This window comes from Ambystoma mexicanum, chromosome 1p, assembly GCF_040938575.1.
Source record: "Ambystoma mexicanum isolate Mex_15411 chromosome 1p, UKY_AmexF1_1, whole genome shotgun sequence".
NCBI classification, from domain to species: domain Eukaryota; kingdom Metazoa; phylum Chordata; class Amphibia; order Caudata; family Ambystomatidae; genus Ambystoma; species Ambystoma mexicanum.
In genome coordinates, this window is record NC_090921.1 from 1,321,220,068 (window position 1) to 1,321,245,961 (window position 25,894).

Consider the following 25,894-nt stretch of genomic DNA (forward strand, 5'->3'; position numbering starts at 1 on the left):
CTGTGTGGTACATCCTTCAGTGACTGGCCTGCCCTGTGCTAAGCCAGGCACAGATTAGAGCAAGTACAGACTGGGATATTTGACTTACATTTCCACCATAAACCATGAGTGAGAATGTAAAATATGGATTTGTGAAGACAGGTTCTTTAATGCCTGCCACTGACTCAGACTGTTAGCACCCTGTAACCATTTTGGAGGAGGGAGCATTGCAGTTATGTGTTTGTAGAATGGCCAGAGAGTTTCCAATTGCCATATTTAAATGCAAATGTCCTAGTGTGTATCCTTTTGACGTAAGCACCCTGAGAGGTGTTGGGGTATATTGATACTATCACTTCTCTGATAACCAGGAGATGGGAACTATGCGTCACCTGAGCTTACAGCTGTCATCAAATAAACTGGCCCTATGGGCCTCATTACGAGTTTGCTGGTAAATCGGCAGTAAATCAACCAATTTACTGCCAAACTTGGTTATCGTTACCATCCTTTGAGCCTGTGTCATTACCACTGGATTATGAGTGGATTTTGAGTGGTGGTAGGATGGTTGTAAATTCCAGAGTAATACAAACAAGTCAATCTGCAGATTTGTGGCCTAAAAATGGAGCATTTACCTGGAGGAAACTCCTCACTTCAAGCTAAAACTCAGAATTCGGCAGTGCTGTAAAAGTGGTGGTAATTCCGTTATTGGCAAGAAAAGTGGTGGTAACAGAATTACCACCACTTCTTTACCACACCGCCTAACACGTAATGAGATCCATAAATTACAGTTTACTTTACTTTATATTATTTCTAAGGCATGACCAAAGTGGCCCAGAGGCATACGGGCGCCTACAAAGCAGTGGATGTTGAAATGAGGCAAAGGAGGACCATACTCAGTACAAAAAAGATCTAAAAACACATCTAAAAAGATGTGTTTTAAGATTCTTAAAGCACTCCAGGGATGGACACTTTCTTAATTTGAGGGGCAAGGCATTCCATTTGACAGGTGCGGCCACCCAGAACGCCCACTTTTTTACCAATTCGAGCGAGACTTTCGGTATCTGCAACATTTTTGCTTTGAGTCTACAGGCTATATAAGTAGGGTAGAGCCCTGCCAGAGATTTTTAGGTGATAGTGAGAAGCCTGAAATCTATCCTAAACATTATGGGAAGCCAGTGTAGATTTCTACGCACCTCTGACACCTGTGCATACTTCTGCATTCCCATCATCGCTCAGATGGTGCTGTTTTGAACTACTTGAAGTTTGGAGAGTTCTCTATTTCCCACCCCCACTAAATGGGAACTGCAGTAGTCCATGTTTGATGATATAATGGCTCGGGCTACCGTTTCGCAGCCCTTTTAGGAAAGGAAAGGTTAAATATGCAAAAGGAGCCATATATAATAAGCCGAAGTTGAGACCAGGCTATCGACCTGGGCTGACATGTTAAGTGATTGGTCAAAAATCACACCCAATATTTTTATGTTTTTTTTTGGTGGGGATAGCGTGATTCGCAGAGGGAAAGGAATCACAGTCTGAGTTTAACTTCACAAGTCTGCACCTGTAACCCACGAGAATGAGTTCTGTCTTACCAGTCTTACCATGGTTCAAAGCCAGCTCACTCATGTCCATCCATTCATGAATCAGCAACTGAAATGGTCTGCTACCTCTAAAGACGTGCCACCACTTACCATTTTGAGGGGCTCGTAGGTGCTCCCAAAACTACCCATAAATAGGAAACTGACTATACAGAAAATCCCTTCATTAAAAAAAAGGGAGCGAAACTGAAGGCGGAAATTAGCCTTAATATGTAGGTACACAAACTTAATACAAATCTATATCGTTTTTGGTACCCCTGAGGAAGGTACAACATTTACAGTATATGGGACGAAAACATGTAGGGTTATGACAATACATTTCAAGCATTATTTCAAAGTGTTATAGTCGCTCTCATAATAATATGGTTTGAATTTACCACATTGGAATACTAATACCCACTATACTCAGTGGGCTTTAGGGACACTCATTGTATTTCCACTATGTCTTTAGGTTATGACAATACATTTTGAGTATTGTTTTCAAAGTGTTATGGTCGAACATATCATAATATGGTTTGAATTTAGCACATTGGAATACTAAGAACCACTAAATTCAGTGGGCCTTAGGGTCACTCATTGTAATTCCACTATGTCCTTTGTTTCAGTGTGTTTTCTTGTTTGGAGTTGTTTTTTTAAAATGATATGTATATGTGATTATATGTGGTATTACAATTGCTTGATAAAATAAAGTTTTGTATTAAGTTTGTGTATGTACATATTTAGGCCCATTTCCACCTTTAGTTTTCCCTTTATTTTGAATTGAGTTTTGTTTTCCCAGACAGTAGGTTTTTTGAGGTTAACTCCCCTCAAGTTTCTGGGTTTGTGCTGTATTTGTTTGTGTATAGAAAACCCCACCACCTTATGAGTAAAAACCAATTAATGTGCTGGTAAACAGTCAGACTCTGAGTCATATAACTTGTCAATGTACAAAGTATTACATGGATCCAGCCGTTTTATATAGGATACAATACCCCATGAATGAATTAATGAAATAGATAATTTGTGATAAAACATACATATAACTACATAACTTTTATCACCACCTAACTGATTGGTCGATGGGTGGATGAGAAGCACTCTACCATAGGGTGACCAGTCATCCCGGTTTTCCCGGGACAGTCCCGGGAAATTGCCCCCCGTCCTGGCGTCCCGAGAGTTTTTTATTTTAATAAACCCTGTCCTGGGATTGGATGGGTGGGTGTCTGGTGTGCTGGTTTTTTAGTCCGACACCGGTGAATTAGCCTGCGCACTGCTTCTGTGAGCAGGGCGCAGGCTCTTAGTCTCATTTTCCCTGCTCCCCGCCCAAGCCGGAAACAGCTTGTGACGTTGCAGGAAGCTCGACCTAGTTTGGGGGAGTTATGGTACCGGCTTATTTAAGAGGTGCAACTTCGTCTAGCAGCATTTTATTTTCTCTGCGATTTGTCTGGAAACTAGTTGCTGCCCCTCTGCTCTGCCTGCACTGAAGTCGAACTTTGAGTCTGGACTCCACCAGCTGAATCAACGATCGACACCAGACGAAGCATTCTCCTCGTGGACCTACTCCCTGCCTGCAGTGCATCCATCTCTTTTTGTGGCCCTCATCTCTGTTGCAGCACACCAAAATCGTTGCGCAATATCCAATAGGTAAGGAAATCAAATTTGATATTCATTTTGAGATTTCACACTAGCAGTTGACTTAAAGAGTGTTTAGTGTAACATAATATTCTTCAAGCAGAAGAAGTTTTATTTCTTTTCAGCTAAACTTTAGCCATTGCAGTCCTGTCCTTCCCAATACTGTGTAGTTTGAAACAGAGTATTATGCTTTCAAATGTAATTTGATTATCTTGATACTGAACAGCATTGTTCAAATGGGGAATTTGTTGTTGTTTGTTACTTGGCAACAGTGATTGTGAAAGCAAATCCACTCTCATAGACATTGGGCCTCATTACAATAGTGGTGGTCTGGAAACAAGGGTGCCGGTAAGTCTACCGGCACCCTTGTTTCCGGACTGCCACACTCCGAGTCTGCCTGCCGGGGCCGCTGCGCCCAACAAGTCTGACCCTGCCAGGTGCAGCGACCCCGTAGGGCAGACTGATCACGGAAGCACCGGCACCGTTAGTAACAGTGCTGGTGCTTCTGTGAATCCATTCCCGTTGAGTCCTCCACAGGAATGGGGACTAACATTTTCCGGCACCTAACTTCCCAGTTCACCAGAACTTGTAATGTCCCGGTGGCACTGGGAAGCTAAGAGCATGTAAAATGTTACGAGTCCAGTGGCAACCCCCCGGAAGCACCGGCAGGGTTACCGCCAGACTTGGAATGAAGCCGATTGATGTGAGTGCAGAGTATTTATTTTACAATTGTATTTATGTATTTATTGATTATTTCTAAAGCGCCTATACAACAAATGGTGTTTCAAGGGCACCACAAGACAAAAAAGGAGGGGGGACACGGAAGAAAAAAACAATAATGGTTCTACTAGGCTTTGTGTTATTTGGATCGTGCAGGTAAAATAACTAACAAGAAGTACAGAGGGGAGGGATTGGGGAGTGGGGAGGAGTAAGTCATGTGGAAGGGACAGTTCTAGGGTGGGAGGCAATACCCTCTCGAAGAAGTAGACCTGGGTAGGCTGTTCACGGCATGCAACTTTCATCCATTTTCCATATGCTTTGCAACTTCAGTAGGTTCAGAGGTTATCTTGCATTGCATGGCGCTTCCTACCATGGGTTATGGCGGGGAAGATATTAAATGGATTTCAGAATAAGGGCTCATTGTTGACCCAATAGTTTTGTGCTTTTAATTCTGCAGAAATTCTTAGCTGACCTTTTGTGACATGGTTTTATGTGTACTTTTTGGAATAGATCTTTCTTTCTAACTTGTTTAGAATGATATATTCCAAATAGAACACCAAAGCCAGAGCATAAGAATGAATACTAGTGTCTTTCCCTCTTGCGTCTGGAAATGTTTCATTTCCGTTTCACTGCTCCTTATGCTTGCCTTTAATTGCCTGCCCAGTTCCCTCCTGCAATTCAGGTACCACTTTCCACTATTTTCTTTTTTGGGTTCTTTGGCAAATTCAGAATAGAAATACATTAGCTGTCACAAACACATTTGGGGATTTAATGACCCTTCAGGTATACTACAGCAACCGTGGTTCAGTCATCACAATATATGTTTTTGTTGCTGCATGAAACAAACCTCACCATATCAAGATGACTACCATTACTTTTTTTTTCTCAAAGCTCTGTCTAGAAATACTAGCTAGGTAGCTACCAAAGATGCCCAAGAGGAGATGTACCACCACTGAGGAGATGCAGACGTCTTTCCCATTTCTGAGTAAGGTTGCGAGTAGTGACAGTGAGGTGTATTGCAAGCACTGTAAATGCTCTTTTTCTAATCGCCAAGGTGGAAAAGCGGATATTATGCAAACCAAGAAGCCCAAATCTTGGTCATCTACAGCCAGCAGCAGCAATATCACACCGTTTTTTGGGAAGGTTATTCCCGTGGGCACAGATTTCAGTAATGCTGCTGCTGAGGATACGTTTGCCTATCACCTCGCAAAGCGCAGCCACAGTTTTAGATCAATGGACTGTACATCCTCACTGATAAGGAAACTGTATGATGAGAAGTTTACCTGTGCCCGCACAAAAGCAGAAGCATTAATATCCAAAGTGCTGGCGCCTTTATCTGTGGAGGATCTCAAGCGTGATTTGAGTAGCGTTACCTGTCTATCAGTTTCAGTTGATGCTTCGAACAGAAAAGAGGTGAAGCTTATCCCAGTTGTACTCTGCTATTTCCAGGACCTTGCGGGCGGGGGGGGTTGAAAGTTAAGATTGTAGCATTCACCTATGTCCCTGGGGAAACCTCAGTAATATTATTTGGGGAACTGCTTTAAGCTCTGGAGAAAAATAATCTAAGGGAAAGGTAAACGCCTTTTTGTGCAGATAACACAAACACAAACTTTTGTGGGAAAGCAAGAGCTGGGAAAAACAATGTTTATTGTAAGTTGAAGGAGGCAATCCCTGAGAATAAAATAAACTAATTGGTATGGGGTGTGCAGCACACATTGTGCATAATGCAGTGCAAACTGCTGCTGATGGGCTCCCCCTGGATATAGAATCCTTCATATTAAAAATGTATAAATACTTCCATATCTATAATGTTAGAACAGAACAATTGAAGGAATTTTGTGAATTTGTGGAGGTAGAATGTCAGAGCCTCCTTGGTACCAGTAACACACGCTGACTGTCCCAATTTCCAGCTCTTGACAGGGTGCTCCAACTGCACCCAGCCCTGAAGTCATACTTTTTTTCACAAGAAAAACCCCTACAGCAGTTATCAGGTTTTTGGCAAACCCGATTGGTGAGGCTGCAGAACCAGCTTGTCATTTTTAATGATACAATTAAGGTTTTAGAAAAGCAAAATACAAATGCTATTGATGTTGGCCAAAGGTTGATGAGACTGAAGAAAAAAATGATAGGGCTGCGTGATGCATGTTTTTTTAGCAATGAAGTGAAAGGCCTCCTAAATGCCCTCTGTGAACAAGGGCAACTAATGGAGCCCATTTCAATGAATGTGTGTATTCATTTTATGACTGCTGTTTGAATTAACTTGAAGAATGGGGGGCACATTTCTCAGAACTGAACACTTTTTCCTGGGTCCTCCTAAACAGTGTCCCTGTTTGGGAAGATGTAGAGGGCACCCTACAATTTGAGCAGTCTACATCGGGAAGATTCAAACTGGATGACACAGAGATTTCTGATGATCTGAGCTGTGTACGGAATTACACAGCTTGCAGACTGGCTCAGTGGAATGAGCAGAAAAAGTCTTCAGATGAACAGGGGTTGGAGGTTTTCTCCTATTTTTCAAAGCAGAGCATTACAATAAAAAAACTTGAGCATAATGGTTAAGTTTGCTTTATGTTTGCCTGGCACAAATGCACCAGTGGAAATCTTTTTTTCCATAATGAACAATACATGGACAGATGAAAGAAACCGAATGGAAATTGACACTTTGAAATCCCTGTTGGTTACTAGGGTAAATTCCAGCCTGAGCTGCTCTGGGTTCCATAGTAGACTACAGAAGGACAAAATGGTGCTACATAGAATTCATTCATCAGCAAAGTACCCTGACTAGAAATAAAACATGTACAGCAATTTATGGGGTTAGGGGAGCATTATCTTTTGCATTTCATCTTCACAGTTGTTTCCCTACTTTGCCATAAAGGCATAGTTCTTTTGATCACTAAAAACCTTGTTAGGTGAAATAATTCCACACTATAAAGGTTGTCATATGCCTTTCATGGGGCATTACTTTTGTGCAATTCAATGATACAGGGGAGTCAGCAGGTCTTAATAAAGTGTGTACAGGTAATCAGTATTTATTGTGAAAAGGCTTGCTTTAATTTCACATCGAAATATTGTTGGGTTGACAATAACCCCAGTCACTGTAGTGCTCTACCGCAATATAGACATGCCCTGTAAAGGTGGATTCCCAAGAATTCACTCTAAAAACACAAAACAAACAGTTCCACAGAGTGGTTTCACAGGAATCTGTACATGAATGCAGCATTTGACAGGGATAATTTGCTGTGGCCGGACCCCAAACGTATTCATGTTGGTCAGTGCTGTCATTAGTCCTATGTCTGTAGTCCCTCTTTTGTGTTTATAGCTGGTACCGATATGTAGTACTACTTTTGTTTCGGTGACCCAATGAAATTGTAGTCCTACTTCTATGTTGGTGGCCTGTCCTTGTTTTTTATTTTGAAAATCTGGTCACCCTACTCTACCATACACACAAATATAAGCCTACTTGCCAAGTCACACTGTCTACAGAACAACATCAGAGGGTATATGGCCATTGCATCGACTGCCAAACCGTTGAATGCCATACCATTGAAAAAAAAGCATAGAGAAAAAAGCATTGAATGCATTTTTTTAAATGGTAAAGGGTTTAGTTTAATCATAATGGGTTTTAAAGGTTTAAAAAGGAGAGTTGGGGGAGAACCCCCCCATTAAAATATATATATATATATATATATATATATATATATATATATATATATATATATATATATATATATATTCTTTTAATGCATTTGATGCTTTTTTTGATGCATTTTTTTCAATGGTATGGCATTCAATGGTTTGGCAGTCGAAGCAATGACTAGGAACCACATCAGAGCATCAACACTTTGCCAAACCTACTTTTCCTCAAAAACACTCATGGGCACAAAAGAAGCGGCACTTGAATAACATTGTAGTGACCAACACCACTTTCTCTCAGGCGCACCTGTGGAGCACTCAAGAAGCGGTGTTAGGGTAGCGCATTAAAGACAAACACCACTTTCTCTCAGGAACACCTGGGGGACACTCAAGACACGGCTTCTGAGTAGCACTTTAGCGACAAAAACTACTTCCTCTCATGAAGTGCCCAAGAAGCCCTGGAGGACTCAATGAGCAGTGCTAGGACAAAAGAAAGGGACCAGCGTAATTTTTCCGGTTTCACTGCATATTTCGCTGCTTTATTCATTGGGGGCAAGGCCTCCAAACCCACTTCTTACCCTGCACACTCCAACCTCTACTCCCCTCCCAATACAAAAATAAATATTAAATGCACCCTTATTACTTCACCGCCTAAACAAATGCCAAGTAAAATGTGTCGAGATGGACACAACGAGGTGAGCTGGTACCAAAAGTCCTGAATGTCTGGGAATAATTAACCCCAATTTGATGCAGAAGGTGCCACCTGTGCATCTGCAACCTGTTTGGTCTCTTTATGTTAAGAATGGTTTTCCTGCCACTCACAGCGGCTCCAGTTTGCAATACTACTCCCACCCCCCCCCCCCCAGCCCCCCAAAACCCCTGCACGGCCGTGTTTCATCACAATCAATTAATTCATCTAAAGCCATTGGGCTGACAAAGCTAGCTTACACCGAGTTTCATACAATGCATGGCTTGTTTATAATGAATGCTTTGCACGTAGGGTTTATATAGGACCCAACCTTGTTGCGTTGTTGTAAAATATTTGCAATTACTTAAAAGTAGGTTTCAAGTTGTTGTGTTGTAACGAGGACAGACTCTTTAACCGCACTGATATGGGCAAGTTCCCATCACAGCACAACATCCTTTGGAGGTCCAAAAACTGAGTTCAATTTAATTGGGTCTTAACACAAGCTATTATTGCAGTGCTTAGACATAAGAGGAATATGGCATAAAGCACTACATAACGGAATATTATTATTCTAGGTCTGAAACTAGCATCCATTCCAGGGCAGGATGAATTCAATTCCCTATGCTATGGTGCATTTCTTCTGACTAGAGTGACTTAAATGGATCATCTCATTCCAGTTACTGGTTGCAGGGTGAATGAGTACGATTTGTATATGCCCTGGTTCTATACAAACAGATACACTGAAACTGAGGTCAGCAGGAATGTAAGCAGAGACCCCTGTTGGAATTCTAAGCAGAAACAGGCACACAAGGCATGCATTTCATGATCCAGTATTCTACCTTCTTTTTCTTTTCTTTTTTTTTTATTTGTTTGGCTGAAATTCAACCTTTCAAATTTTTAGTACAAAAGATATAAATATGTATAATCTTAAAACCATCATTACATTACAATTCATCATTTCATAATATAAAAATAGAACTTCTTTATACTTTTGGTAATCAAATTAATAAAGAATGGTAGATAAGAATTTGACTAAGGCAATGTATATGGCTGAGCGCTCACTATTAGTCAAAAGCCCCCAAATGTCTTCCTCCGTATGAGAGCAATAAAGCTGCAGCAAATTTTTTAAATATGCTTACCGTAATGTTTCCAAAGCTGGGCAGCACACTATTAAATGCATAAGAGACTCAATTATCATATTATTTTTACAAAACCGACACCATTTACTTTGCTTCAGTTCATTATCCCTTCTAGCCCAGATTTCATAGGTAGGATGGAGATTTAAGCGCGTTCTTATCATTTGTAACCTCACATAGTGAGAAGGACATTTTTGAAGATATTTCTCCATTATACCCACACATATCTTGGGTTACAATCCAATCATATCGAAACAGTGTTTTCTTCGCTTTGGAAGGATTTAGAATTAACAATTGTAGAGAAATATTAGCTTCAGTTCAAATTTCGAGTACACATTTGTACCACACTTTTGGAAATTTGTCAGTGGATGTTAAAATATAGTGTGCAATGGTGTTCAACACATTATTCTCAGAGGCACCCACGAAGCACTTCCTGAAGAAGCAACACATTTTCCACATTACGTGACAATAGATTGAACAGGTGCCCATTTCAAGTTTCAACAGAGCAGTAGGTGTAATCTACCTTCGCAATGGACTCCTGCGTCTTCACTGTGGTCGCAATCATGACTTCCCCATGGCTCCGAATTGCACTGCATCAATGATGACTCAAATCCATAACAAGAAATTTCATCCTTCCAAATTGGGCCTGATCCTGGCCCATACCACTGAGAAACCGACACTGCCAATCCACAGCCCAGCTCTTGGCATACCACTTGGGCATCAAGCATATTCCATCCGTCATTACAAACAGAGCCCCACTGCTGATTGTGGTAGATTTCCACACGCCCAGCACAGTGACTAGGGCCACCTGCTAGCCGAACCCAAAGCGCCTCTGAAACAAGAGAGTTAAAAAGTGTTTATTTCATGTCACAGCCGAGGAATCTAGAGAAGATTCAAAGTCACATTATACGGTTCAAGTATGAAACCATTCCAGACTCTGCTAGCCACACACACATACCTTGGCAAACTTGCCTTCTTACACCACAATCCACCCTACCTCACTGAGTAGACATGACCCCAATGACTACATTCCCCATAACGAATTTTCAGACCTATGCGTGTTACCCAAAAGACCACTTACCCTTCAGGTGGTTTAGGGCAGGGGGATGTACCAATACTTATGAAATTACTTGTTCAGAAAAGCAGGGTGGATGTGGTTAGCCATTGCCTGGTGTTATCCAACCTGCGGCCCTTGGGGAATTTTGGACTGCTACTCCCATTCTCCCTTGTTTATGCTTGCTAGGGCTGATGGGATTGGCTTCCAATGTCTGCCTTTCAACCTTTTTACCAGTGTCTAATTTCAGGAAGGATACACACTGAACCCCCCAATGATAACTAGTGCTTCTTCTGCTGACATCGTGTACCTGTATTTGGCTCTCCACTGCCCTTTTCCAATATGTTTTTCTCAAAACTCTCTTTATTGGCATTTATTAATACAGAAAACAAACAGTTAGCACTCTGTGCCTGCAACCCTTGTTAACCTCTCCCCCACCCCAGGTGCATCCCCACCGTCTCCAAGTTAAACCAATGTTCATATATCTTGACTTGTCAATATTTTATGCCTTGAGTCACTTCCAGTCTTATACTGGGATGGCAGCAATGGTGTGGTTGCTTCACCGTTGCTCAGCTCTACATCCACGTTTTTAGACTGTACTTATACAATTTCACATCCAACTTCTGGTGTGGGTGGTGCTTCCTCCGTGTCTGCAGATTGTTGGATCAAGAAGTGTGTATATGCATCCCAACTAGTACTAATAATTCCTTGATTATGATTCAAAGAACCCCAACCATTTTCCATATCAAAACAATACATTAAGAGCAGTGAAGACATCTGAGGGCAAAGAGGATGCGGCTTCTAGATACAGAAGGATACACGCACCTGGAGATTGATTTGAAGAAACAACTGTAGGCTGAGTAGTCCAGGCCTTTGAAAGCTCCTGGGCATCAACAGCTGGCGAATAAGTGTTGGGGTCTTCTGGAGCATCACCATGGCTGCTGTCAGTAGACCTAGTGATTGGCCGTTGAACAGGTGGAGAGGAATTCCCATGCGAGCCATATTGTGGGACTGTGCTTGATTCTTTGGTCCATGCGCTGGGCGCATATGTAAGTGCTGGTTCTGATGTAGAAGGTGTTGCTTGATGAAACGAGAACTCTGTAGGAGAAAAACAACTACTTTTCACATAACAAATTAAAAGCACTCTTTCACTCATGATGTGAAGATTGCTAGTGAAAGCCAGATGTAGGATGATATCCAGTTTAGAAATACTAGTGATTCCACAAACAGCAATGCTGCATTGTTCAAAGTGAGATGATCTGTGAAAATAACCTGCACAACCATGCTTCATTAATTTGTCAAACATGAAGGAAGAACAATTATGCTTATTCAAATATTATAGTAATTGCTAGAGTATTTTGATGCAATAAAAGTGCCAAAGATTCACGAGAGTTACCAGGGAATAAAGAACATTTGATTTCCAATATTTTTGTCAAACCTGCATTGATGGTATCGTATAATGTGGAAAGAAAGCCACTTCCAAAATGTTGCCATCGTCATGTATGATCTCCAACCATATTCAAGAGCTCGGAATCTTATGTCAAAGGAAGCCTTTACCGAAATTCAAAGACCATGAGCTTTCCCTTCTGTCTGCTTACATCATCAACAACTGACAATATCATGATCCGTTCCTGCAGTCCGTGGTCCCTGAATGGGTAAATACAGGGCCATTCCGACTTTGGAACCCGGACCATCCCCATTCCCATTGGTTCAATGGGAATGGAGAGCATGCTAACAACGGGTCCGTTAATGACGGGCCCGTTGTTAGCATGCTGGCCCCCTCGCGGGACCCGCAGAGGACGTCTGGTCTGACCAGAGGTCCAGAGCGGGTTTCGCGAGGAGACCTCGTAATGACACGGTATGGGGTTAACAGCGCTGGCACCTTTTCCGGCGCTGTTAACCCCTTACCGCCTCACTTGTAATGAGGCCCTTTGTTTCTCTCCTATTAATGACAATTGTTGGGACAAGACAAAACCCTCAGAATTAACACTTTGCTTGATTGTCTAACACCATTGACAGGTATTGTCATCAGAGAAAATCTACATCATAGACATTGGATTTAATATGACTTTCTTAATCCCAAAAAAATCCTATTCTGAATGTACTGTACAGTGGATTTCTAGTTTGGTCATGTATTTTAAAAGCTCAGAGTGATATGTTGAACTAGTAATCTATCGGTTTGGGTTCAGTGAATGGCGCTTTCATTTTTTGAAGCGCACAATATATGGGTTGATTAAAAATATCTCACCCTCGTGAAAATATGATTCTCAGAAGGGATAGGAACTAACCACTCAATCATTATTCGCTCTAGAAGTCCACTTAATACAGAGTCATTTCATTTCTGAGCAATGTTATTGGAAAGATGACCATGGCTGTTTAAGTTGACATCATTTTCTTTGGAATAAAATGGACAAGTACAAACCTTGCATTACTCGACAATGGTATGGCATTACTCAGATTTCTCTTTTTATATAACTTCCATAGGTCACATGCTCAATAACCTGTTGTAAACTGTGAATATGTTGTACAGCATTCACAGTTCCAGTTTTAAAACACACATGTGAAAACACAGCACTTGATTTTCTTGGATTCTGTCAAAGACAAATATGCATTTTGCACTCAAAATGCTATCAGCATTATACTTTAAATAACTTCCCCAATTGCTTCCCTTTTATCCCAGTTTCCTTCATGGGCTTAGCGGGTAAACGATTGCACTAAACGACTTTCAGTTGCTATCATGGGCCTTGACTATTCATGGCATATTGATCTGATTGCATAGGGAATATTACACTCACTCTTGATTTGTCATTTAAAGTCTCAGGAGAAGTATCACATCTCACAGCTCCAGGCAGCTTCAACCAGTCAGCCTTGCCTCTCAGCTGTCCTCTGCTTTCAAAGTCCCTTCTCAGGGAATTGTGTTCTGTGTTGTGCAACATTTTATGCATCAACCCTTCTCTGGACCAAAAGGCTTCTTAAGAGGGTTATCCAGCTATTTCCACGGTCTAAACCAATAAACAGAGTCTCCCATCTGCAGACTTTACTAGAAACATAGACCTCTATGTACTTCCTGGGTGTTTGGGTTAAAATCTATGGTAAATTGTACCCATGCAGTGACATTTGACACAGCAGTTGGATGGGTTTTCTCATTGGTTCACTTCAGAAGTTGATACTCACAGTGATACACCCCTTTATTAGGATACGTCCAGAATATATAGCCATGTGCCAAGAGGAGATTCTGAACATTCAGTTAATGCAACAACAGCATTGCATTTTGAGGACGTTTGTTTTTTACCTCGAGGTTCCCAAAATGTAACTTACTTAGAAAGCAAAAGATGCTGGACTTTTGCCCTTACCCAGAGTAACCATAACAACAGCTGAGTGAGCTAAAGGTCACCCGAAACTACAAATGGCTCACCTCTAAGAACTTTGTATTTTATATCCAAAGACTTGGAAATATGAGGCTCAGTGTGAGCTTTTTTTCCAAATCTCGAACCAATGTACTGAGAAAGCAAGGGCCTGCGTCTGTAATACACGTTTTGTTATTGTTGAATTCCACCTAGAAAAAGGCCTCCTGATATAGGCTTTTCGTGGCAGTAACATATCTAACATATCTAGCTCCTGCATTGACTTTTCTCTCACCAAGTTGAAGCATTTGGTAGCAGTTACATAAAAACATTGGTCCTTCTCAAACTCATCATCTGCATCTGAGCCAACCCTTGCAACCGTAGTGAGTGTAGGATCCCCTAGTGAAAGACTGGTGGAGTGGTACAGGTTGTGCTGGGGAAGGATCCCTAACAGGTGCAAGCGAATCTTGCAGCAAATTCTCAAGACCCAGTGCAGAACATTTGTCACTAATGTGTGATATAAAACGACCCCAAAACTCAGAAGACAGGGTGGTTACAAGGACCTTAGATGTAACTTTTTTCATACAACTTTCCATGTTTAAACCTGGTGATGACTGTGCTATAGGGGAAGATTTTTTTTTTCCAACTTGACTTTTATTAATTTTGACATTGGATGTGAACATACAGGTGGATACATATTATGCATTAAGAGCTATTTCACGAAATTGTTCCAGTCCACCTTAACAATATTTGCTCTAGTTGTTCCCGAAACAAAAATTGGGTCCTTAAAGAGAGTCTTGTTGCACCGCCATTTGGAGCATCTTCGAGGAAGGGCCATTTGATCAAGGGTGACCATGACCATATCGTGGTCTGACCATGAGACGGGGATTTTAATGGCTTCAGTCATTGCTGTGATGAGGTCTGCGGTTAGGTATATATAGTCTATTCTGGAAAAGGTTGTATCGGTGCTGAGAAGAAAGTAAAGCCAGTTTGGTTGGGATTGGTATGTCTCCACGCATCGGTGAGACTGTAGGCATCTATCATATCTGCGGCCGGTGGGCGTCCAATGCCCGCTTGAGGGGGCGTAGAGGTGCGATCTGATTGTCTATCCTGTTCCGGATCCATCCACGTGTTCAGATCACCCCCGAGTATTACGTCGCATTCTGCTTCGCTCATGACTTTCGGATTATACTCTGCAGGAATCTGGCTTGTCCTGTATTGGGGGCGTATATTGACGCAAGGGGTAAGGGGCGTGGCTAGGAAGCCATGTGAAAGGACGTGTCTGTACGGGGGCTCCCGAAGATCCGTACATTATCCGACTGAAAACCGTGCAAGGACCGATGTAATTTGGCTGAGACTGATATGGCTGCGTACATGAATCTCAGGTGCACGTGTCGACACATTTCGATACGGGCCTGCACCGTGAAAGCGCAACAAGAAGCTAAGAGAAAACTTGGAGGCGAGAGTGCGATGAACGAGAAAATGGCCGCCGCCGCTTAACGAAGGAACAAGGAGTGATTGATCTGGGCGCCTGACGATCGCACTGGAGCGTGGTGGTAGTGAAGGAGCATGACTCGGGTGCATCGTGGTCATTAAGGACACCCGGTCCCGCGAGGCCGACGGCGTGGACCTGGGAAGGGAGCAGGGCCTGGCCGAAGGTACTTTGTAATCGGACGTGCGGATGGCAGGGGAGCGTGCGGTGTGACCTGAAACTGTGCCCCTGACTCTTCATGGCCTAAAGTGCGCTTCAAAGGGTGAGACGCGACCTGGCCTAGCTAGGTAGTAGACAAGATGGCCGGGGGAGCCGGAGGACAAAGGAACTTTGTGTCGGAGATGTGGCGATAGCGAGGGGACACCCAAAGAGCGCACTGTGACACCCTGCCCCAGATCTGAGTGGGGATAGAAGGACGGGAGACATGTCTAATAAGCTCCTGAGAGCGAAGAACAAACAGCCCACGCTCGACGAATACGCTAAAACGCCTCCCGGCCCAGACGGAGCCAGAAGCAAAGATAAAACTCAGGCCAAGGAAATGGCCGCCGGGGGTGCGAACCAGGAGGTCCTCGCTGCGATCGCGGACCTGAAAGCGACCTGGGAGACTAAGCTCCAGCTCGCTGTGGCTGAACTGAAGACCGCAATGGAACTCCAGGTTGGGGCGGTGCAGGAGGACGTGAACCTCCTAAGGCAGAACATGCGTACTCTGGCAGAGCGCACAGAGACTTTGGAAAAAGAAATGGGCCCTACCGTGGCGGACTGCGCTGTGCATAAGCGTGAACTCCATGCCCTGGTGCAACGTGTGGGCAATTTGGAGAGTAGGGCGGAGGAGGCAGAAGGACGCGCCCGGAGGAACAACATCCGTATCGTGGGCCTGCCGGAGGGAACTGAGGGCCATAATCCAACGGAATTTATCGAAAACATGCTACTGCAGGAGATCACAGGAGGCACCCTGTCGCAGGGTTTTGCGGTGGAGAGAGCGCACAGGGCCTTAACTAGGAAGCCACCGCTGGGAAACCCGCCCAGGCCGGTGATTGCCAAGATCCTTAATTACCGGGACCGGGAAAGGATCCTTGAACACTTCCGCAAGGGAGGCACAATACAACGAGGAGCAGCGAACATAACTGCCTATCCCGATTATACCCTGCAGGTACAGCGCAGTCGTATGAACTTTGGATCGGTGAAGAGGAGATTGCGGGAAGCAGGGTTTAAATACATGTTGCTCTATCCGGCCAAACTGAAGGTTTTCTTTCAGAGCAAGCTGCTGTTCTTTGACACTCCGGAGGATGCCATGGAGTGGCTGGATGCGCAAAACTGCCCTCAGGAGCCAGATGTTCAGACGGCTGGCGGAAAAAAGACGAGATAAGTGACGCTGTAGGCCCGGTCGGGTTACGAACATTGGGACTTGAATATAGTCATTGAACTCGCTGGAGAACATGTGCGCGTCAGTGGTTATGAAACATGGTCCGTGAGCACGGACATGGTTGCGAGGGAGAGGAGCCTCCAGAGGCCACTCTTTACACCCCTTTTTTGTGTTTAGTTTAGTCACTGTTAGTGGGGTGACACCCTGTCGGGTTCTCTATTTGGGTTTCCCAGAGAGGACCGAACACAGGGATGCTTGAGATCCAGGGATGGAGCTGGGCAGTTGTTTGGGTTAGGGGTTTGGGGTGTTTTAGTTTTTGTATGAGCCTGGGAGTGAAATCGGGATTGGGTGTCCGCAAAGTGGGGAGGGATTGTCTCGGATGGGGGGAGGAAACTACTGATAGGCCATGGGAGACCTCAGGATATTAACGTGGAACGTTAGAGGGCTTAACAGTTATCTGAAGCGAAATAAAGTCATGTTGTATCTTAAGAGGCAGAAGATAGACGTAGCCCTGCTACAGGAGACACATCTAAAGCGAGAGAAACTGGAGCTGGTAGGGAGGAAGTGGAAGGGGACAGTGGTAGGATCAACGTACTCCGCCTATGCCAGAGGAGTGCTGGTGTGGGTGGCGCCACATGTCCCATTTAAGCTAATTGAGGAGGTTGTGGAGGCGGATGGGAGGTTGGTTATGGTGAGGGGGCTGGTAGAGAACAAAGTAGTGTGCATTGTAAACACATATGCGCCTAACCAGGACACGGCGACATATTTTAGGACGCTGTGCACTAAGCTCAGTGTCGGGATGGGGGGCACGGTGATATGGGGTGGCGACTTTAATTGTGTGTTGAATCCCAGGGAGGATAGGTCGGATGACAAGATGGCTAAGCCCAGTCCGGCGGCCAAGGTATTGCAGACGCTGCTGGCGGATTTTGGCCTGGTAGATGTGTGGAGAGCGAAACACCCGGGCAGGAGGCAATACTCGCATTATTCGGCCCCGCATCTACTGCACACGAGGCTTGATTACTTTTTCGCCACGCCGGACATAGTCGCGGAGTGCGACCATATAGACTACAGGGCGAGAGTGCTCTCTGACCACTCGCCCCTGGTCATGCGATGGCAGCTGTATTCCCCACGAGCGCGTATACCAACATGGCGCCTCAGGGCGGAGGCGCTCAAGGACCCTGCCTTCAGAGAGGATATGAGGGAGGAGATAACTGCTTATTTTGAGGTGAACACAGGTAGCGTTAAGTCGGCTGGCACCTTATGGGAGGCCTTTAAGGTCGTAATGCGGGGGATCGCCATTGCAAAGTCTAAGGGATTGATGGGGGGAGTCCTGGCGGATCTGCATAGAGCTGAGACTGAGCTGGAGGAGGAGCTGGAAGGTGGTGGGATAGATGCGGAGGCGGTCTCCAAATTGCAACAGAAGTGTGCGGAACATTGGGACAGGCTCTGTAATCTGAACTATAGAAAGTATATTGAGAGATTGCATGCGGGGGGAGACAAAACGGGCCGACTCCTAGCTTGGCTGTACAAGAGCGAGACCCCACGATCCCCGATCAGATTGGTAATCAATGAAAAGGGTGAGGAGGTGGACACCCAAGAAGGCGTAAACAGGGCATTCGTGGAATACTATAAGGTCTTATACGAAGATTGTGAGGGGGGCAGCCAGGGGGAGATAGACGAAGTGCTGGAAGACGTAGGCTTGCCCAGGGTCAGTGACGAGGAGCGAGAGGAGCTGGATGCTCCGATCACCCTGGAAGAGTTGAAGGAGATTGTGAGGCAGTTACCCACTAGCAAGGCCCCAGGGGCGGATGGGTTCCCCAGTGAATTTTATAAAGTATATGCGGAGGAAGTGCTCCCGCCCATGCTGGAAATGCTCAACGAAGCGTACGAGGTGGGACGGCTGCCGGAGTCACTAAGGGAGGCGATTATAATACCGCTCCCCAAGCCAAATAAACCGGGACACGGTTGTGGCTCCTACAGGCCCCTGTCGATGCTGAACCAGGACAGCAAGATCCTGACAGCTGTCCTGGCTACTAGAATGCGTAGAGTGATCAGCAAGTTGATCCACCCTGACCAGACGGGCTATGTCCCAAACAGGAACATTACTCACAACCACAGACGCCTCCACAGGGTGGTCGAATGGGGATGTAGTGATGACGGCGAAATGGCGATAGTGGCATTGGACGCGGTTAAAGCGTTCGACTCTGTTCAGTGGCCTTGGCTGCTGGCGGCTCTGAGATGGTACGGGATGGGACCAGGTTACGTTAGGTGGGCCGAGATGCTATACAGTGCACCACTGGCCAGGGTCCGCATGGGTACAGTGGTGTCAGAGAGATGGCAGTTGGGCAGAGGCACTAGGCAGGGGTGTCCCTGGTCCCCAATGTTGTACATCCTGGCCCTAGAACCCTTGGCAATTTACCTCCAGCAGCAATATGACCCCGTTGGCATTGATGTAGGAGGAGAGTGTCACCTTATATCCCTGTATGCAGATGATATGCTGCTATACCTAAGATATCCAGAAGAAAATTCGCAGTATGTCTTAGAGGTGATGGGGAGGTATGCCTGGTTGTCCGGTATAGCAGTAAACCCCCGGAAATCCACTCTATTTCCGCTGGGAGGCTATGTGGGGACTCCGGTGGAGAGGTTGCCAGTGTTGCAGATCCCGTGGGCGACGAGCTCCTTCCGATACTTGGGAATTGACGTGTCTCACACGACTGAGGAAGAACACAAGCACAACACTGAACTTGCTGTGGGGAAGATCGAGAAATGCATGAGGTTCTGGGAAAGATTGCCATTAGCGATGATGGGCCGGGGAGCTATGCTTAAAATGGTGGTACTACCCAGGCTTTTGCATTATTTTAACAACATCCCTTACATGATTCCTAAGAAGTTTTTTGTGAGGCTACATAGTGTTTGCAGGGAATTCCTGTGGCACGGCACGCGTAACAGAGTCGCACTGTGGAAGCTGCAGAACTTCTACGAGAAGGGCGGAATTAAACTGCCGAACTTTGAGGCATATTATGTGGCAGCGCAGCTGCAATATGTGTCCAGGTGGCTCTCTGACGACGAGACCCCTGAACACAGGCTGTTTGGGAGGGATTGTTCCCCTTTTTATCTGCGAGAGGTGATCTGGGTGACAAATGCATGCATGAGGGAGCGGCCTAGAATGCTAGCTTTGGGACGGAACATGTGGAGACGGGCCTGCCGTTTGATGGGTAACTCTTTGCCGTGTGTGCCGCAGTTACCATTGGTCGCACTGGCGAAGGGAGACGGGCAGCTCAGAGCAATCATCCGGACATACTGGGAGTCAGTGGGGTTGGTCACCATGGGAGATATTTGGCAGGATGGGACCATCATGGAGTTCGAAGAACTAGAGGCAGGGTCGGGATTGCACAGGGGTCAATATGTGACATATCACAGGATAGTGCAGGAGATCCGGAGTAGGTGGCCTGAAACTACCTTGGCCGATGAACCGGACGCCACGGTGGAGATACTATACGACACATCGGAGGGCGGGCATGAGGTCTCTAGGTTGTATGAGATGTTGATGACAAAGGTTGGGAGTGATTTAGTGCACTTGAGACTGGAATGGGAAACGGAGATGGGGGCCCCGATGGCAGATGGGTTGTGGGAGCGTGCCTTGGGGTATCATAAAAAAGTATCGAGGAATGCCAGGTTTAAGCAAATACAGCTTTATATAACGCACAGGGCATACATGACCCCCTTGAGAATATCCAAATTTCGGGACATTGGACGCCAGGCGTGCCCCAAGTGTGACGAGGAGAATGCAGACATGATACACATGTTCTGGGCGTGCCCAGTAATTGCAGATTACTGGGGTGAAGTGGCGCAGAAACTGGCAGGGAAGGGTATCACGCTCAAAGTGGATTCAGCCTGGGCCTGCTTACTGGGGGGATATCCCAGAGCGCGTAAACTCAGACATGTTGAGAAATTGAAAGATCTGGCTTATGTGCTTGCTAAACGTAGGATTGCAATGGGATGGAAGGAGTGTCATAAGCCACGAGTGGAGGTCTGGTGGAGGGATCTCCAAAAATGGGCAGAGGCCGAGACGGCGGTGTGGCGGGATAGCAGTATTGCAGGGGAGGAGGAGGAAATGTGCTCCCTCGCGGCATGGAAATTGATGATAGCCGAACTGTTTGGAACGGGGTCGGCTCCAATTGAATCTGAGAGCGATGACGCCCCTCCGTTCACAGCGGATACCGATGGCGGACACCATACAGGCTCATAGGGGGGAGGGATGGGGATTGCAGTGCTTTTGTTGTTAAATGTGTTTATTTATGTTCTGTTGTATTGTTGTTTGGTTTATATATAAAATAAAAATATATTTAAAAAAAAAAAATATATTGACGCAAGGGTGATGACGGTGCCTTGTATCCTGCCCACTAGGACTAGTGCTCTGCCACTGGCATCCATCCATGACTTCAAGAGTTCAAATTGGATAATTTTATTGACTAATATGCCGACTCCCGCTTTCTTCAGCGGGCCAGAGCCCCAGTATTCAGAGCCTAGCTTAGCATATAAGACCTTCCTCTCGTCTCCCTTACTGTATCGTGTTTCTTGTAAAAAGAGGATATCTAGTTTGGCTCTCTTGAACTCTCTCGTTACCAGCGATCTCTTGGTGGGGGAGTTAAATCCCTTAACATTCAGCGTACCAATTTTAAGTATGCCCTGCCTGTCACTTGATTAGTTATGTCTGTGGGACATTAATATGTTCGTGGAGATCGGTCGCTACGTCACGCTGCCTATTGCAGGAAATTGCCATGCTGGAAGTAATGTAGTAACTGCCTCTACTTAACAGAGGCTTTACCTGAGGGTGTGCCATTCCCTGTCTCCCTTCCCCCACCCGCCCCTGTAGGGTATTGAACATCATACTCTTTGCCCTCTGTTCTGTCATATTGCTCTTTGGTTCTTCGATGAGGGTCTGTGTCTGTTTGTGATGGCGTCCGAGTTGGACTGGATGTGAACAACCGGTCTACTGTCGGACCACCAGCAAGGGTCGTAACCACACGTCCCCGTCAACTAATAACATCAACATATCATATTTGAGCCCCCGCCCCCCCCTTTTATAAAATTCTGTAACAAACGACAGTATTGCAAACAACAGCAACTTTAACTGTAAGCTAGTATATATTATGCTACATGCGGTTTCCGGAGTCTTCATTCCTCGGCAGTTCGCATTTGCGGTTCAAGCAGTTCACGTATCATATGATGGAATCAATGACAAAGGAGTGCTGTGATCCGGGATGTAGGTAGGTCCCCTGCAGGGACCTTGGAAGCAAAGATCACCAGGATATAGAGCTTGGGCGCACAATGTCATTTGTTGTTGTCTGGTGTGTCGTTGGGCCGCCTGTACTTTCTGGATCCCTTTGCCCGTTTCCTTCTCCCCCGAAGTTCCCATCCTGATCTGTCCTGTGTAGGGATATCCTGAGTTCCCTCCCCCAAGGTCGATCCGAGGAGGTCGGCGATGCATTCTCGGATTTCTTCTTCAGAAAGGAGCAAAAACTTCCTGCTCCCATGTTCAAACGCGAGGGAGAAGGGGTATCCCCTTTGGTATCTCGTTCCTTGATCTTTTAGCCATCTTGTGAGAGGACCACAGAGGAGGCGTAGGGCCAGTGTCAGCGATGAAAGATCCTGGAAAATGGTAATCTGGGCCCCTCCAAGGGTAAGGGTGCTCCCGGACCTGGCTTTAGCAAGTATCCTTGTTCTGTCCTGATATCTGTGGAATCTTGCGAGGACCGATATCAGGCCACCTGGGGGGCCGCCAGCTCTATGAATTCTCTCGGTCTTGAGTTCATCGATGTCCTCGTCCGCCGTCAGGATTTTGACGATATCGTGTATCGTTTGTTTGAGGTCTTCCTCTGTCTCCCCTTCTCTCTCCAGAATTCCAAAAAACCATAGGTTATTCCTTCTCTCTCTGTTTTCCAAATCATCTATCTTAAGGCGAATCTCGTCCTCCTTCTTCTCTATACTTCGTATTCTAAGCTTCATTTGGGCTTCTAGAGTGTCGATTAAGGCCTGGTTGTTTTTGACTCCCTCTGGTCTCTCCTCGATGTTGTCTACTCTCTGGGTCATCTTATCTATTTTACCGCCGAGGTTGGCACCCATGTTCCGAATTTCACTTAGGAGGGCGGCGATGTCTCCCTTGGTAGCAGCTGCACCCGTTTCGGAGGCTTCTAGTGACATTATTGGCCGTGGGTCGGGATCCTGCGGCAGCGGGGTGGAGGCCTATTTGGCAAGCTTACTTGGAATGTTCATGGGGCACTTGCATGCGAGGAGGCACACGCCCCGCGATCGGGGCCCTACCCTCGGTCCTGTTGTGTTGAGAGGCACGTAGGCACGGAGGCAGTGTTGGGGGGCACCGGGGTGATGACCCTCTGAGCGGGGATTCTTCAGTGGGAGGAGGCACCCGCCCTGTCTCCAGGGGCTCTACCCTCCGTTCCGGTCAATTTCCTTTGGTGGGTCCAATGTCGTGTCAGGAGGGCCTGAGTATGGATGCCGGCCCGTAGTGGAGCTCGGGGGAGAGTATGTGAGGCAAGGCCCCAAGGAAAGGGTCTTGGGTGCAGACGAGGTGGGGGGGTGAACACCTCCAGGTATTCCGCTGCTCTCTGATACTGGGCCACTTATCCGTGTCCTGATCAGGCAGTGGGCTGGGGCCTTGCCAGAGGAGGGCACACGCCCCAGGGATGGGGGCCCAACCCTTTGCTAAGCCTCAATGCACAGTCAAGTTTGTTGCCGTGTGAGGAGAGGCCTCGGGTGGTGGAGTCTGAAGGGATTGCGTGGGTAGGTCCGGCTAGAAGCAGTGGAGGCTGGGGCGTAAGCGGCACTTTGGTGACTTTATGGCCCAATGGGGTTGGTGCTGTGAAGAGTGGGAACCAACATCGCAGCCGGTGTATGGAATGCGCTGGGCCAGCGGCTCCCTTCAGAGATTAGGGCCGCCTCCTGCTGGGCCCTAGCACTCTGGTCGATGGGGTCCCCTGGGGTGACAGCAAAGGGGTTCCGGGGGATCAGGCGCATGGGCGGCCCATCCATGAGTCCTCGCGGTGCCAGGTCCTCAGTGAGAGCAGGGGGGCGGGGGTCACTTTGGCACCCCCCGCTCGGCTGTTCAAGTCCGGGCCCCGGGCAGGGCATGTTCTGGGGAGGAGAAATGGGCCCCATTCGAGGTGAGGTGCCTAGGAGCACTTCAGGGGGGGTGGGCACTCACCTCTGCAGATTGGTTCTGCCTGTCACGGGGCCGGTGTCCGGGGATGCAGAGGCAGCTGCGCAGTGAGTGCGCACGGTGACCCCTGGGGGGGGCGGTCGTCTGGCCCCTGAAGTACGTCGGGCGGTTGGGTGTCTGCAGCTTTGCCAGGAGTTACAGCGCGGCACAGATCCTCTGCAGGGAGAGCAGAGAGAGGAGTCGGGTGCCGCGGCCCGTGGTGTCCTCGTGGGTGAGGGGGAGGCAGGTTCCGACGAACTTTTCTCCTGGACTGGAGGTCCCATTTCTGTTGGGTTTTCGCTTGGGAGGTGGGGGGGCGCTTTCGATGGCTCAAACTGCTGTTGTTGGGCACGAGGGGGGGGGCAAAAGTGGGGTCTCAGGTCACTTTTGGGGCCCGTGGGTTGAGAGCGCACACGGAGGCGATCATCGTCCGTGCGCCACCTGGTGGCCAATTCTACACATTTTTAATTGCAGTCAGCCACAGGTTTACATGGGTACACACTAAGAATGACTGGTATGTGGACCTGAACATTAGCATAAAACAAAAACGGCAGAACTGGTGGAGGAGAAGATATCGTAGTTTCAGTCTCTGTTCTGAAGAAATTACTTTCTTCAAAATCAAGAGTCCCAGAAGGGAAAATCCTGAGAGAAGATAAACTGTATTCTCGCACTGGAATCTTTGATATCTGACCTACGGGTGAAGAAAAACTATTTGAAGCTTTAAAGTCTTCAATGCCAGACACAACTATGCTACTTGCCACTACTACCGCGTTGGGGGGAAATCTGTCTTAGTAGAAAGAGCCTGATGGCTCATAGATGGTGTTGGTGTTGATTAAGATACCTCTTTGACTCTAGAGTTTAACTAAGGGTCTTATTCAGAGTTTGGCAGTGAGGTAAAAAAAAAGAGTGGTGCTAAAGGAATTGCCACCGCATTTACCTCTTTTTTTGTAGCACAAAAAAGGGGTGGATAAACCCAAAGCTTTATGGAAAACCATCAATATTGCAAACCTTTATCCATCCCTCAGGAAGAACTCTTGTTTCCATTGATCCACCTGCCCGTAGAAGTTGCGGGTGGGCTGCCCATCTAATAGGGATAGGTAAGAGACACGTCCCTATTCATAAACTCCACTAAAGAACAGGCTAATTCAGTAGAATTACCTATATAATATTACAAAGAGTTCTGTTCACACCCCTTTGTATAAATAACAACACGGAGAACTGGTCTCCTCTTAAAAGACGCGGATACCTCGAGAAAGGTACTTTAGAATACTTTATTCTGCCTCTTTCTTGTGGAAATATCCCCAACTCAATTGTTAAAAACTACCACTCAAGAGTGTTGGATAAACCCCCCCCCCCCCCTGGTTGTATGCCAGTTCTCAGCGATGTATCCCTATCTATTGTGAAAGGATATCAATTATTATGGACGGTTGACCAGTTTCGGTGCACCATCTTCATTATGGTGCGTTCTTCAAGATCTAGTAAGATATGTATGAATCACTGCCACTCGATATTGTGTCTTAGACCTGTAATTTGACCAAAAACCAAACATTGGAATGAGGGACTTACTTTTCATCCTGACTGAGTGTGTTATATTTATGTTATTCAGAATCTATTGTCAATTATTCACATGTGCACATCAAAGCAGTGTGAGACAGTTATACCTCTGCAAGTACCAGACAAATGTGTAACATTCACTTTGGCATACCTTAAATTTCATCCAAGATGCATACTGTATCTAGCCCGTGTGTGCTGTGATGGTCCACTTAATTCCTTGTAATAAGGGGGTGTTGTGTCCACAGTCTGTCAGACTGAGATCAATCCCCCTATTTCTTGCCTGTAACTATAATGGTCAAACACCTAATCAGTTTATGGGTTGCCGTATTCCAATGCTATCACCTACAAGTGTCCCCCGGCATATTCTCTTTTTTTTCTTTTTCTCTCTCTCATTTGCTAAATGCACCATTGCTCCTCGCTACTTGTATAGATAGTCCCTTTCTCATAAACTACTTCTGAGTATATTGATCAGTTGCACACCATTTATGATACCCGGTTGTATTTTGAAAACG

General features: G+C 46.0%; 1 protein-coding gene across 4 annotated transcripts in view; it reads right to left on the reverse strand.

The window, feature by feature from the left end:
• Positions 1–25,894, reverse strand: part of LOC138453575 (scavenger receptor cysteine-rich type 1 protein M130-like) — a 500,179-nt gene that overhangs the window by 50,925 nt on the left and 423,360 nt on the right. For all 4 annotated transcript variants that reach the window (XM_069606566.1, XM_069606582.1, XM_069606572.1 and 1 more), the window contains 2 exons: positions 11,239–11,511; positions 9,883–10,191 (listed from right to left, as the gene is read on the reverse strand). In XM_069606566.1, coding sequence (XP_069462667.1) covers positions 9,883–10,191; positions 11,239–11,511 — 582 coding nt within the window. The remainder of the gene's footprint in view (positions 1–9,882; positions 10,192–11,238; positions 11,512–25,894) is intronic.